Below are 16252 nucleotides of genomic sequence, written 5' to 3' on the forward strand. Positions count from 1 at the left end.
TCCCCTAAACATCACGTAATAAGTAAGTCAGTCCTATGCTATTTTAAACAGCTTTTCCCCCATATCCCATAATGTGTCCTACATACCTAGGCAGCATTCTCCCCGTTTTAGAGAAAGGTGGTCTTGAGAGCAGCTGCCAAAGACTCATGGTGAGGGGTTTCACGCCTAGACAATGGGGCTGATGGCTCTGCTAGGATACCCTTGGGAGGGGCCCGGACAAGCTGGTTGTTCCTTCCAAGTCCTGGATTTGTGTTCCTATCTGCCACTGTACATCCCTGTGCTCTGCTGGGCCTGGGCCAACGGACCTTGGATGGGCTGATGGCCCCTGTGATAGGCCTGTGAGTAGCCCGTCAAGGTATTATTTGGACTAGTATTATCCTGCCTGTGTCTCTCTCAGCTCTTTTGTGGGTGTGAAGATGAGGTTTATCACGTAACTCAACAGGGCAAGTCAGCCACATGCCGACTTAGAGCTTGTTGCTTCATAAAACAGCACTATAACGCTGAATTGTACAGCAACTCCTCAAGCTTTACAATAAGGAAGTCTAATATTTGTCCAGAAGTGACTAGGGGATACACGGCAGTGCAAAATGGTAAATTTTCAAGTGCATAATTCAAGGACCACTAACAAGGGAAGGATTTTTATCAACCCAATTAATGCTGGCTCAAGACTTGTTTGTACTAAAAAGAAACCAGCAGATATAATGAGACGTTAACTGTTTCAGTCTGGGAAAAACAAACAAACAACTCCCACCCCCCCCACCCCCCCCTTTCCATAAACACATACTCCTATGCTTTAAATAAAGGTCAGAGGTATTGCCTTGATAAGCATCTGCTAATGTTCTGCCAGAGTAATAATTGAAATACTAGTAGCAAGCCTAATGCTTAACGGTCACTGTTTGGAAAGAAAGTGCTGTTTGAAGAGTTTATTGAGATTTAGATGGGAAGGGGATTTTCTCAATTTTAAAAAGCTTTCCTGTTTGATAATCAGAGCACATCGGTTGCAGCTCAGCAGCTAATTATGCTTCTTACCTTTAAGGAGTGCCAGAATAATGCTATATTTAGCTGACAAATAGAGAATTTTCCTGTAACAGTCCCTGTCTTCAGTCTACATCTCCAGAATACAGTCATCTGAAAACTGAGAGGCTGATAACTGTCCATAGTCTTCGCGTTCTTCATTCATTGAAAAAATTTGGGAATCATGGCTGAGTCTAAGTGCAAAAGCTTTAAGTGCAACTGGGAAAAACAAACAAACAAAAAGAAAAAAAAAAAAACAAACCACAAAAAAAAAACAAACCCAAACCTCAGTTCCCTCCTCCCAGCCTTATACATCTCAGCTACAGTTACTCAGTTATCTAAACGTCAGTGCTTTTTTCCCTCACTAAAATCAGCGACATATTGTAATATGAAATATTATACAGTATTTGGAATACATGTAGTAGATTCTATACAAATGTTGACAATTGTTAATAATAAATAATATACATATTCTTTACATTACTGCAAGAAATTACTAATTAAATGAACGTTTAAATGCATGAAAAAATCAACACATAAATCTGACTTTCAAGGGCTTTCACAATTCTATCAGGATTAAAACCGCAGATGCTGAAATGAATTACGCTTGCACTGCAAGCACCTGTTGTAAATATTTCAAACTAAAACAGTTTATTCTGGAAAAGGCAAAGGATTTTTCGTTACTTTTTATTTAAGAAAAAAAAACACCTCAGCAGTTATGAATTTATGAAAATTTCACAGTTGGAATTGTCAATGTTTGAGATGGTCATCTGGCAGCCAAAATCAAAGGAAAAAATAAGCAAAATAGAAGTAACAAAATGAAGGCTGAATAGACTTCTGAAAGATATTTTATAAGGCATAGGTTACTACTGGTAAAATTACTATCTGAATTTGGGGAAGGCAGAAAGTTGCCACAGCCCCTGTGATGTACCTGATTGTTTTTCCATGTTGCAGCTCCTTGCTCCTTTTCAAGATAATAGATTTTTTATAAAAGAAATCTGAAAGCTTCATCAAATAAGTCATATCACATGAAATTCATATCAAATTAACTGCAAAAATTAATTTAATTATAGTTTTTTGTTCTTTGTCAACTTTAATTGTTTCAATATCACGTTGTTACTTTGTAAGCACCTCCAAGTATTTTGTGTAGACCGTAAAGTACAGTATAAATGAATCTTACCCAGTGCTTGAAACAGTTAAGGTAGCTTTTTAATTAGATTGTAAAGCAAGTATCAAATATGAGTATTAAAAACTATTTGTGTTTTTATCAGGCAAGAGTCAATCCTGCAGTCCCCTGAACTTTGCTAGTTTTCAATGAAAGTTCTTACAAGTACAGTAGTAGCTAGAGAGCTTAGTCACAGTCATTTGGAACAGGACACCTAACACAAGTAGTGACATATAAAATGTTAGTGCATCTATTCAGGCAGCAAATTCTCCCTGTGCCTCCACACACATACACAACGCACAGAACAGCTTTATCCATATGTATCAGGTTACATTTATAACCCAAAGCAGGTTTTTTATATGTTCCTACTAACCATTGATTGTATGATTCATGTAACATCTTGTGTCCTAACAATGAATGCCCAATCCTGAGAAATATAAGCAGAGCTTTACATGATATGCAAATTGAGTCCCATTGTTAGTAACAGAGCTGCTTACTTGCTGGGAGTTAAGCACGTTCATAAGTGTTCGCAGGGTCAAGGGCCTCAGCTTCCTTTCATATAAATTCGAAGTATTCTTCACCAAAAAATTCAAAGAAAGGTATTTTTAATAATTTCAAGAAAATTGGCACTATGGAATTAAGTGCCTGGTTGACTCTATTAGACATCAACATTCTTTCAGTACCTAATGCCAAATGCTTTTGAGATGGCTTTACAAGTTCTCGAGGGTGAGGATAACTCTTCAGATATGCCTGTTGCCTGTGGGCACGTGCAATGTAAAAAAAACTATTACTGAGGAACTCCTTGCAACATTCTTACCAAGACCTTTAAAAATACCTTTTTATGAATTTAAGTATTCACCGTTTCACTGGAAGTCATTGCAATATTATTCATTTGTAAAGACAACTCTATTTTACTTTCAGATTCAAGGCCTCTACCAGATGTAGCCCTGACAGGGAAGTGTACCCGAGAATGTGATGAATATGGCCACTCGGACTCCTGCTGGATGCCAGTTCGCACTTCTCCTGAAAGAAAGCAGAAGAGCCAGCCAAAACTCTCCACTTTCATGCCTGTCGATGAACGGGGCAGTCAGGAAAAGCTGGCCAATGGAGAAGCCTCCCTCATGGGCGATCGCAACAGAAACCTCCTTAACAAAAAGTTGACCTCATCCTATGAGACCTTCAGCGCAGCTAGTTTCAGCAAAAATGAAGAAGGCAACCCAGAGGATATCCCCCTTACACAGACAGGGGAATACAAGCCATCTCCTGTCAGTACCCTAACTAGAAGAGAAGTTTACCTGTAGGCTAAAAAGCAGCAAAGTTCTTTCATATTATGAGAAAGAAAAGGGGCGAAAGTCTTAAAAATCACAACAATTTTAACAAAAATAAGAAACAAAAAAGAGGGGGCCACCAAAGAGACAAAAGATCTGCCTGCCACTTCTGCCTCCATAGCAGGCATTTAATTATACTGTCTGCCTGACTATATTGTACAATGTAGAAAACACTGTTGTTACTTGCATGTCTAATTCCCCCTCACTGATTTTTATTTTCCTAAATCTATGGCTGCAAATTCCTCCCATAGTAACGAGCTTGATTAAAAAGAACACGACACACTGTTGTTTCCCCTCTGCAGAAGCATGAGTTAAGCCACTCATTTTGTTTGATTGTCATCTGGCTTGTTAAGGATAACAGGTCAGGGAAAACGTACTCAAAACATATCATCTGAATATTGCTGATCCCCACCAGGGACAATCCTTCAGAAACCATACAGACATAGAGATAAATATAAAGGAATAATCATTAATAGGCACTTTGTGAAGACCACAGCTTTAATATTCTCACCTCTCATCTGAGGCTGGAAGCAACAGAAATACGCTCAGCCTGAGACTGCAGTCAAAACCATGGCATACTTTCCTATGATTCATGAACTCTGGTTCTGTTTTATCCATAGAACAAGCGTGTTCTTGCTGTGTCTCTCTTTCCTTCTCTTTCATTCTCTGTAATGATTACTTCAACGTAAACACAATTAGTAACACGTATACTGTAGGGTAGTAATGATAAACTCTTAAAATCATTATTTTGGGCAAGACTAACATCTAACTGGGAAGATGGTAATAACAAAAAGGCCAAAGATCACACAATGGATCAGGGGAACTGCTGAGTATCGGGGTTGGGCTTAGAAAACAAAATATATTCACAAATACACACGTGTACTCATAACACACCTTCAGTTACATTTTGCACAGCAGCACAGTTCACGAGCCCAGATGACACAATTATTTTTTTTTTTTTTTTTCCAGTGCGGTTCAGTTGAATGCCCAAAGGAACTGATGTGGTTTTTTTGTAATGACATGACATGTTGCAGCAGATGCTGTGTATGATATGCTGCATATGCCAGTTCCAGGGGATTTTAAAAGATCAAAATTAAAAACTACTAGTAGTAGTAGAAGGCTGTGTTAATGACAATGCTTGGTGGGATGGAATGGGTAGACAATGGGATGATGCAGTGACAAGAGAATATTACAAGTCAAACACAAAACCTTCTTTTCAGAGCGCAAGGAATGATTGCTAAGTGTTTTGTCATTGGTTATCTGTTGCTTCGATTATGTGAAAGATATAATGCAGGTTTTCTTGAAACACAAGTGCATTAAAACCAAGAGAAGTGCAATACTAAACGATGTCAAGACTCGGAACATTTAGGCTATGTAGAAAATGGTCTGATAAACAGTGGTATGATGCCCACCTAGCAGATCAAATGAGTCAAAAGGAGCCCAAACTACTGTGACATGCAAGAGCTCTGGGCTATAATGATTCTCGTGGTGAGCGCTTCTCGAAAGGAAGAGGAAACAAAACAGGTTTTTGTGCAATAAAAGCAACAAAATGTGCAGAATTTCAACCAGTTGCTTTGTAGCTGATGCTGTAGTAATAACAACAGACTGAGCTCAGACATTCAGATGAAAACGACAATCGAACAACACAGCAAGGACAGCTCGAGGAGGGCAGAAGCATTCAAATCCCTGGCTGTTTAACCTGGCATTAAGGCATGGCTAGATGGCTCTCTAGTATACCATAGTCACGACGTAGCTTTGGGTAGTTTCTTGCTTTGAAGAATTGCATAGAAATAACCTTAAACAGCCTAAAGTAGAGGTTGGTAAATCAATACAACTCATCACATTTACCTTTTGAGTTCTTTTCTCCATGTAGTGGGATGTGCCATTGTTGGCCATCTCGGTCTCCTCTCTCGAGTTTACTTTCTTCAAGTAACATTAGTTTTTGTATAGCAGTTATGATGAATGGGCACATTTTAGAAAGAAAATATTAAAATCAAAGATTAATAATGATTGAACATTTCTATGTTTAATTATTTAAGTAATATGGAGAGATGCAAACTAGTACTTCGTTATGAGACTGCATACAGCAGTTACTGCTTTGTATAATCTGTAAGTACCTGTTTAAAAATGCTTCTAAAAATGCTTATGTAATGTATACACATTTTTCTTGCACGTTTCAACAGAATACACAATTGCATAACACAAATGTTCAACAGAATTTCCTTTAATAAGATTTTATTTAATATTACACACACACACAAAAAAAAATACGTAGCTTGGTTCCGTATATTCTTAGACCCTTTTTCTACAAGGCTAATAATACAGGTCATAGAAGACCTTCAGATTAAATGGATCAGCAGTCACTCACCAATTTTTGCACCACATAAGACAGTCATTAAATACTTTACTTGTGTGCATCTCCTTAGATGTAAAATGGGTGTGAAAGAGTTTTTTTTAAAAACTCTATCTACTGTAAGTATTCACAGTAATTCTAGTGGAAATAGCCACTATTAAAATGCTGATTACTCTTCTGACCTGGCATGACACAAATATATTTTGTGTTTGTATTTTTCCTCTTTATTTGAAATAGGTTAAAACTGGTGCCACTCCATAAATAGAGTGCTTTTGTATAAAAATAAACAAATAAAACTATAAAAAATAATTAGGGTGAATGCGAAATATGCAACTGTGCCTTTTATACCTATTATTATGGTAAAGTGGTAGTTGGGTTTGGACACTGAGGGATAAGGGGCTATTCCCAACTTTTTTGAACCTGTATATTTACCTGTGTTTATTTTCTGAGAAATTATAAATAATATATTTAAAAAAAGCCTTTTGCCAAACTCAGTTAATGGACCAGTCTTAAGCATTATTAACACAAGGCTGTGATTTAAGTAGGTTTTGAGAATTTTTTTAATTACTGTTTGTGTGGGGTTTGGGGTTGTTTTCATTTGTTTTTAGTTCTGCTGCCTGGAAAAGTACGATCAGTCTATGCTATAGTTATTTAGCAAGGTGTCACCAGTTCATGTTGCCAGGAAAATTGTCAATTAATTTTTTTTTTTTAAATTGCTTTTAGCCGTCATCACATTTCTGTTGTACAGCATAGAAATCATCCTTTTATTTCCTTCCACGGGAAACTCAAATGGGCTTTGCATGTATTTTACATTAGGGCACCTTTATAGATTGATGCGTTAATATATAACTTTATATGTATTAGAAAATTCAATAGCTTTGGTCTAAAATCTAATGCTCATTCTGGATCTCAGATCCACTATGTTTATTCAATATGGTTTCTGACTGGCCTGCTGCCTGAGTTTCAGGAAAAAAAAAAAAGTTAAACATTATTTTTATGTGGGGGAAGAACTTAAATGGGATTGAAATGATTGGCTGAAAGGCTACCCTAGGAAGTTGTCAAGCAGGAAGACAAAGAATATGGATAAAGACCTTGCCATAAATCCAGCCATCACCAAACATATTTAAGGAACTTGAACAATGAAATATTTTTCCTTCTGTTTCATTGGTGATAAATATACAGTGTTTCCTTTAGGAATGAAGCAGATGAAATAGCAATAGAAATGAAAGTCCATCTGTTAAGTTGTATTACTGACTGAAGAGCATAAACACAAGGAAGAAGACAACATTCACCAGCTACCTGGGTATGCTTTCAGACAACTTTTTCCTAAGTTTTAAAGCACTTGCATTCAGTGTGGTACGATCTGTTTGTAATATTAATCATTGACTATTGTTCTGCAACTTGGATGTTGATAGTGAAGCAGAGAACAATTTATCATTGTTTATTATGAGTCACTATGCACGCAACTATGCTAAACATGGCAAAATGTATTAAACGCTAGTCCACCTCTATTTATGAAATATTTACATAATTTAATTTGCTTTTGTACAGTTTTATGTAAATAAATTGCTTGTCATTTTTGTCTCTGCAAATTAAAATATAACATGTTCAACTGGTTGCCCATTTGCCAGTGTACTTTCTCTGACAGGCTAGTCTACTTTCACTGGATTAAATCACATGCTAGTTTGCATTTTTAACCTATATTTTGCATGGAAATGATGAAACTGCATTTGTAACTGTCCACATCTTCAGCTGATGATGTAGCTGAGGTCTTACCCATCTGCAGAGTGAAATTCAGTAGAGGTTATTGTGACTCAGGACAGCATACAGTTATTTTCGCGGTAGAAATAAAGTACTTGTACTGATAGCAGTTGTTTCCAATTACTGTTCAAAAGGGCTTCTTATTAAGGTGTGTTTAAAACCTTCGTATTAAGGGGAATAACAAATCTTAAGTAAAAGCTCAGGTATTTCCATTATGGAATGGCAATTTTCTAATTATCAACGAGGTTGTTATTTTTTTCCAAGAAGTTTGGAAATATTAAAAAATACTAAAATGTCAGTGAAGCATCTATGCTGAAAAGAACACCACAATTAATGCAGCATTTCAGAGAAAAATGTGAAACAAAAGCCTCCAGTTCTTTCTAGCTGTGAATCAAATTATCCATCTCAGCATAACTACAGATCAAGAACAAACCCTCCTCAAGAAAGAACATCTAAGAAGCAGAAAGAGTTTATTCCTTAACTGCCTGGATCACATACCTTTTTTGGGGGGGGGGCGGTGGGGGGGTGTCGGGGGGTTGTGTTTGTTTTTTTTTTTTAAAGAGCAGGTTCCAAAACAGCCATTAAGTTGGGATTTGCATCAGTTGTAATATGTGAAAAATATATTTGTGAGGAGAGGGATTGAAGGTTAAAACTCACCCCCTTCCTTGTTGTTTTCTGCAAAATATAGTATTGCTATAGAGACCTTGCAAATTGTTGTGTACAATTGTATACAATTTCCCACTGAACACCACAGAAAGTGCTGTTTCTATCTTTTTACTTTAGTTACAGATTAGGCTTTGATTTTTGTGAATATAGGCTGGCCAGAACTTTTTTTTTTTTTTTTAAATAAACTTTACATTACGAATTTATTTCTCTGACTGTGCTTTCGGTTAACATTGCCTGGTCTCCTTTAATGAACGTGTCAAGGAAGATTCTGCCTTCCGTAAGCAGAGGTCTGAATCTGCATGCTTATGGAGAGCATTCAATCCACCAACTGACCCCAGATCTCCCACATCGCACTCGAATGAGCTACCCCTCAACCTCTTTCAGCAGTAGCAGTATTTTAATGAGTAACTTCAATCAAGCTTTCATGTTTATTTTATACGAGATGTAGTATGCAAGGCATGACCTTATGTTTGTTTATTTTGTCTTTTAACTGCATTCTCCTTGTTTACCAACTGCATCCAGGAAGGTGATTACAGGAAGATAAAATAAATTTCCTGAACCACAGAGAGTGGTAAGAGAGGATAATATGTACTGGCAAAAGCTAACAATTTATGCTCCCCTCTAACCCTGGCTTCATTTCTCCCTCCTGCACTGCAGTAAAATGTAAATCTTATACAGAGACTGAAATTAATAAATGTGACCTAGGCAGAAATAATTTCATGTCTTTATTGAGCCTCCTGAGGGGAGTGTATAGAAGATGCTTAATAGTTCATAAATGTGCAAATCATCTAGTCTATGCAAAAGAAGAAAGCAACACCAGAGTTAGACAAGAATATTTAGTATATTGCTCGGTAAAATGATAGGATTCCAGCCAGTCAGTTCATACAGCTATTTATTCTAAAGCAAATATGGCTGGTTTAAAGATTTACCAAGAAAAAAAAAAAAAAAAAAAAAAGGCAAAATACCTACTCTGTAGTGGCATGGAATAGCCTCTGGGAGAAGAGAGAACAAAGAACAGCAAATAAGTATAATGTAATTGGCACAGAAGTGTTTGAAAGTCTTAAAGGGATTTATTTCTAACTGATTTAAGGATCCTAAAATAGGGAGATATTAATGCATAATTTGTAGCTATCTACAGTATGGTACTGTAATTTCTAAGAAAGAATTCTTGCTAATTATAAGGCATGTGATTCTATTTAAGGTGGTGTTTTTAAAGATTTAATTAATGGTTAAAAATATTTATATCTTAGTATTCCTTCTTTGTAAGCTTACTAAAGCAAAATTTAGCAGACTTCTACATCATTCACTGTAGGAAAAGGCAAGTTTGGAAAGACCAAGATAGCCAAGATATATTTTCCATATTTCTATTCTATTTTCAGCAATGCAACCTACTTCTTCATATTTACACTATAATCATGAATAAAAAAAAAAAAAATATATTCAAACCTAAACCTTTCAACTGTCACTGCTTTCCAGAATATTGCAGAGGGAACAAAGTAGCGTAAAAGCAGATTTAGTATACCATCTTAACACCCCCTTTGGTAAATTTTACACTCAGCAAATACAGTGTCATGGAGAAAGCAACTTAAATAAGAATGAATGACTAAGTTTTTCCCAATTCTGTGGGGAATCAGAGAAGGAAGGAAAGTCTAGAGCAAGAGCAAAAAAGATGCCGCCTCTTTTTATTACCTACCTGTCATGGATTTCCAGCACTTACAGAAAATCCAATGAATGGAATCTCATACTGGAGCCTCTCTTTTCCCCACACAAGTGTACACCTCCACTTTTTTCCAAAAGAACTTACATGTTTTATAACTTGTACTAAGTCCAGTTGGGGGAAAACCACCTTCGTGATGTTTTTTCTTCATATATAGTAACTGTATTACGTGATTGCAGAAAATGAAGCTGATTCCAACTGAGACAATATTATGGTGACAGTAGTCCACTCTGAGTTAGTTGAATATATATTTGATAAGACAAGTAAAAGCAAAAAAAAAAAAAAATCAGAATAAGAAGAAAGGGATCCTGTTGGTCTGAAAAGATCCACAAACTGCTGCACATGTTGTAATGATTTATTATTTAGGTCTGATCAAAACAGAAGAGACTGAAAATTTCAGAAGCAAAAAGGAGAAAGGAGGATTTAAAAAAAAAAACCAAACAAATAAATTACAGATGGAGACCTAATACTAGTAAAGTGTGTGTGCGTATATGTATGGTGTATCTGTATGCCACATACCTCTCACCTCTGGCTTTTGAAGCAGATTTTAAGATGCTCTTCAAGATTCCAGAAAATTTTCAATTTCTACCTCTTGTCAATGTCAGAGACACAGAATACTGGACTACAGGGACCTTCAACATGAGGTCCTATATCTATTCTAAGGTTTAGTTAGATAGAAAAAAAAAAAGCAAAACATAAATTAGTGGCTAGCATCTAATGTGGCAGGATATGGTGATCAGAGAGTACTACTAAACTTGCTTCGGTTTGTATCTAGCTTCCTGTCTCACGTAAGTTGCTAGAACAAAAGTCAGACTAAGATTAAAAAATGCTCTGTCTCCTTTTGCTGACAGTTCCTGGAATCAGCTTGGCACCTAGTTAGCTTTTGCCCACCTTGTTTTCAACTAGGAATGAGCCCTGGAACAATAGGTGATTTCATATTCTTTTTCAGTCTGACCTCTGCGCATCTGGCAGGCGTAGTGTTGCCACCCTTATCTTCAGGAGCATGAAATCATGGTAGACTACCTCACACACAACTCTAAATGTGAGTTTGAATATTAAAAGGGTCCTTATAGGTGGTAGAACAAGAAGTATGCCTTGAATTTAGAATAATCTGGTGCTATGCTGATAAAAAAAGTATCCTGAATTCCAGAGAGGATTGAAAAGCTGCTGTGTGTGATAAAGAACAAACCTCATGCTGCGTACAACCCTATAATAACAAGCAGTGCATTTCTTCTTGCTCTAATCTGTGCCTTAAGTAGAGATGAAAGGAAAATGTACAAATGCCCCAGGTCCCTCTGAAGTACAGTTGACAGTGTTTCACACATACAAGAGAAGGAATCATCTTTTGCCCAGCCCTGGTAAGTTCAGCTTGTTTCCAATCAGTTTGGATGCCTCTGTTGAATATTCTGATTGTGTTTATGTGGCATCAGTACAATGATAATGGCAATGATACTGTATCGTTATACAGCTAGTGTGACACGCTCATTTAGGAAGGCATAGAATTGATCGAGAGACATGACGTAAAAATGCCTCCTGGAGAACTAGGCCTTCAGACTATAACTCCCATGAGGTGCTGTAATGTATTGGCTAGATACATTATTACGTATTAATACAAAAGTTAAATACCACTTTTGAGTTCCAAAGAAAACTCAGCTAGTCAAAATAAGCCTTCAGAAAGAAATAAAGAAAGGTGAGAGTTTGGTTAGTCATAGATTGAGGTCACGTCTAAGAGTTACAGAATAATTTTTCTGTATTGAATGACTGCAGATGAAGTAAATTTAACAACACTCAGAAATAACAAGTCTTTTCTTACACAGCGATGGGATCTGAAGCTTCAAGAAGTTTACTGTTCAGTGGCACTCAAAACCACCCAGAATTAAGGAAGGATTTTTAAACAGAATAGATTCTGCTGTTTAAATCAAGATGCAGGTATGTAATGAATTTTTTTTGCACAGTTCTGACCTCCATCCCTCCGTATTAAAAAGGATATAAACACTAGAAGAAATGCAGAGTAGGGTAATCAGAGTCATAGAATAAATAAGAAAGGAGTCTTCAGCCTAGAGAGCTGTGACATTTGACAGTGGTCCATATGAAGCCATTAATGGCATTAAAAGAAGGGGGAAAACTGTCAGTTTTGCTTAATAAATGGCCTATTAAGCATCACATGAAATTATCAAGCAATAGGTTCAAGATATCTACAAGATCATGTGTTTTCTCGTAGTGCCTCAAACTGCTCAACTTATTGTCAGAGGAGATTGATTTTTGGGAGGCACCCCATGAATCTGCCTCACAAAGAATAAAATAAAAAAACCCAGAAGGTTTCTAGATTGATACTTTTTATGAATGATGTAAGTTAAGAATAACATAAGTAAATGACATATCTGTTTGTTTCTCCTTTCTTACCTAAACAGACACATTAACAATGTGTGTCTGTATTCTGGAAGCAGAATACTGAGTTGAAAGTTCTCTCTCTTTTTCTCTAAAAACCCCTAAACCACACCAAACACAGACACATACAAACAAACAAAAAAAACCACAAAAAAACTCCAAAAAAACGAACAGCCCTTAACACCACTATTTTGTTAACCAACACAGTAAGAAGCTTTGCTTCAGGAAGTTCTTATTGATACTCAGTGCTTTTGATACTGTATCCCTAGGAGAGTGATGAAAAATAAGCTATGTGTAACCACAATTGCTCCTTGGAAATCTTCAGCTGCAAGTCTTCTGCTGAGAAAACTTTCAGTGGGGAAAAAAAAAGTTAGATTTTCTTTTCTCCAAATTGCAATAAACTTACCAATTAAACTCCAAAACTGTGCCTCAGGAGACACATAGCTGGACTCACAGAATTTTGTGGGTTAGAAGCACTAGAACAGACTGTTACTGGGTTTATTTGGACATGTGAACAGGCCATTACATGTGTTTATTTTTTTTTTAAAGAAATGTCACGTATTTAACTCCTGCTGAAACCAGTGACAGGCAGTTATCTTGCTGTGCACTCCTGATTGTGGAGATACATATAGACAAAACTGTGTGGCAAAACAAACCAAAAGCATATGCAAACAAGTTTCCAAGGGTTTGTGTTGTTTCAAACTTTAAAACTCTTGAACACACATACAAAACAGAAGACAGTAGAAAATACTTGGATAAAATAGTAATATACGAGTTCTCACCAGGCGATGTTTGTGATCTTTGGAGTATCTGGAGACATCTGGTTTTCCTAATCTTCTAACTATAACTTTTAATATCAGTGATGTAATTAGAACTTCTGCTGTATCCTCTGATAACAATGAAAAGATACAATTTTGTTTTCTTCAAAGAAATTTAAAAAGTCTTATTTCTTCACCTTCACATTCCATTGGAAAAAGCAATTGGGTATTAATGGGACTTCAGTTTGGAGTCATTAGGATCATTTCAGGTTATTCTGCAATATACAAATAATTTCATTTCGTACTATTTTTCCTTAAAATTAAATTTAAAAACTAGATTGATACTCACAAAGCTAATATGCATAACAAATATTTCACTGAATACAAGTTAGTATTATTTTAGCTTAAAGAACTTAGAGTCATGCAGCAGTTTCTAAAAATCATGCTGTAACATGACAGGAAAACACAAGATTAAAATGTGAAGATATGGTAGTTTCTTTTGCACAAATATTGTTTTATGGATTATTCAGAATACTGGAGGAGTTCTTCATCTACGTAAAAATAATCCTTTGGCAGCAATAGCACTGCAACCTCTTCAAACTCCAGATGTGGCTTACAAAACAAACCGATCCCTACACCCCGTGCAGCAACACAAGTTAAAGACCTGGGGAGTGCATGCTGTTTAACCTTAAAATAAATAAAAAGTTAACATTTACACTCACATAATCCTTAAGCAAAATGCATTCTGGTCAAAGTTGAGAAACTAGACAATTTGATTAGGCTTAAATGATTATACAACTGGAAGGTTATAAAGAAAGAAATGCAGTTAGTAAATGACCAAAGTGAATTAATATTTAGTCCTCAAAAGGAGAGAAATACAACCTTATTCCTGTTCTTTCCTGTTTTTCCAAAACATAGTTGCCACCAGTGCTACTCAAAAACTACTACTACAGTTTATTTACCTTAAGGATGAAAAAAAAAAGGCCTTTTCCTCCCCAACCTGGTTCTTCAACTCTCTCAGTATTTGAAGTTTCTTGTACTATCATCAGTAATGTCGCTAAGTGCCAAATCTGCAATATCTCTTCAGAGAAAAGTTCTGGTATTCTTTTTAGCATGGAAATGAGCAGAATCCCTTCTCCCTCGAAGGATATTGCTACCATACACAAAGCAACACTGCGCAGAGATGTTGACTGAGTTATCTGATATGTGGCTTGTACCTTACTCAAGTAATTTAGAACGAGTTCCTGTATCTTCATACAGCTCAATAAAAGGTTTGTTTGCAACGCATGGTGCAGGGCTTTGGCCTGCCGTACACTCTGCAGGAGATCAGACAGAGGAACCTATTGTAACTCTTAAAACCCGAGCAACTTAAAGCGTGCAGTCTGACATAGAGGAGACATACTCCAACTCAACTCTCAATTGTGAGAGTACGGATTTACTGTAGAAAGAGCTAGGAACAAATATAATGCCTCAACAGACCTCTGTCTCTGAGCAACAGAAACATAACAGTCTTTGCAGACTCTTACCGCTTCTATCCTTTACTTTCACCCTACAACTATGGAAAGGAGAAAACATCAGGTATGCCTGAAGGACCTTTATTCGTAATCCTTGAATCTACCTGCTACTTGTTTGTGAATAGATCGAATTCTTACTGGAATCTTTCAGACGGAAAAGGCTGTTAGTATAAGAAGCGAGAAGTTATAAGAGTTTTCAAGCCCTGCTCCAGAGGAAGCTGCACTGTCTCTCAGTCATAGAAATAAGATCTTGCCTCTGGATCACTGCAGCAGAATATAAACACTGAAAAATAACTACTCAAATTCTGCTTTCAATTTACCTATGTAACCAGAACTAATGTGCACAGGGACAAATCTGAAGAAATCTTGTCCCATTATACTTAAATTGCAAGGAAGGAGGGAAAACCAGCCAGCCTTCTTTGTATTTTTAATTATTTTTATTTTCCCCCAATAAATTCTCTTCCTTGCTTGACAATCTGGATTCTAGTGCACTCTAATATAGCCTTGGTTGGAATGCTAAAAATGTGAAGTCTCTCAAACCTTTCTTCTTCAAAAAGAAGTCTCTTAAAAGAACATTGTGATGATTTCAGAGCCCCAAAGGATCTGCTTGAATGCATGAGTTTATTGCAATTGTAAACTATAGATATATTTTATTTTACACTTTATTGATATATACCATTGCTACCCCATTACATTGGCAAAATATACCATTGTCCAATAGACAAAAGAAAAGAATATTCCTTTGACAGATTTTTGTTAGTTCCCCCCCCCCCCCCAACTTTTCCAGAAACTTCTGCTTTTGTGTACTGACCTTAAAGTCATTACAGAACATTTACCCTCTTGCTCTCAATAGCACTTAAAGACTTTAAAAAGTGCTTCCTGGGGAGAAAAAGCAGCAGTCAGTGTTGGATTAACACAGCAAGGGTTGGATATACACGACAGCAGTATCTCAAGTCTCCACTTGCTCCACCTCCCCAAACCACAAGAAAGAAATATAGTGACCCAACAGCATCAGCAATTTAGCTCAAAGATAAAGTGCAGTGAGATTTAAAACCTGTCCTGAGAAATTATAACACCTTCCAACAACTACTGCATCCAAAAATGCATATAAACATGCTATTTGGAGATTTTCAAAGCATATATTTTTAATCTAACAGGAGTGGCAGGAAGATTTGTTGGCCAAATCCTCAGCTGCAATAAATCAGCACATAACCTATTGAAGTACGTGAGAAATTCATTATCCCTAAGGGTTTTTTTTGTTTTGGTTTGTTGGTTTTTTTTTTGGTTTTGTTTTGTTTTGTTTTTTTTCTGGTTTGGATGAGGACATTACCACAGCTTTTATTCAGTAGTTGGTTCAGACATATTTGCAAACTATAGTATGTGGTCGCAGTTATTTTAGGAAAATGATTAGGGGCTTATGTAGCTGATGTCTTCAAACAGCGATTTTACTTTAAAACCACGGGGTCCTCCTTTGAGTGTGGAAGACAAAGCTGGCAAAAGCAGCTTTGCCAGCAGGCTGGCCAACCTGGTGAGTAGAGTTCTAACCTAGGAATGGCTGTGGAGGGAAACTACAACCCATAGTAAGGAA

The 16252-nt window shown here is 36.6% G+C and overlaps 1 protein-coding gene across 3 annotated transcripts in view; it reads left to right on the forward strand.

The window, feature by feature from the left end:
- PCDH7 (protocadherin 7) overlaps window positions 1–3523 on the forward strand; it is a gene marked incomplete at its 5' end in the record, with an annotated part of 284465 nt that extends 280942 nt beyond the window's left edge. For all 3 annotated transcript variants that reach the window (XM_082482800.1, XM_082482801.1, XM_082482802.1), the window contains one exon: window positions 3101–3523. In XM_082482800.1, the coding sequence (XP_082338926.1) occupies window positions 3101–3480 (380 nt within the window). In that variant the 3' untranslated portion in view covers window positions 3481–3523. The remainder of the gene's footprint in view (window positions 1–3100) is intronic.
- Window positions 3524–16252: the final 12729 nt, after the last annotated feature.

Source organism: Vanellus vanellus (assembly GCF_965231255.1).
Source record: "Vanellus vanellus genome assembly, chromosome: 4".
Lineage (NCBI taxonomy): Eukaryota > Metazoa > Chordata > Aves > Charadriiformes > Charadriidae > Vanellus > Vanellus vanellus.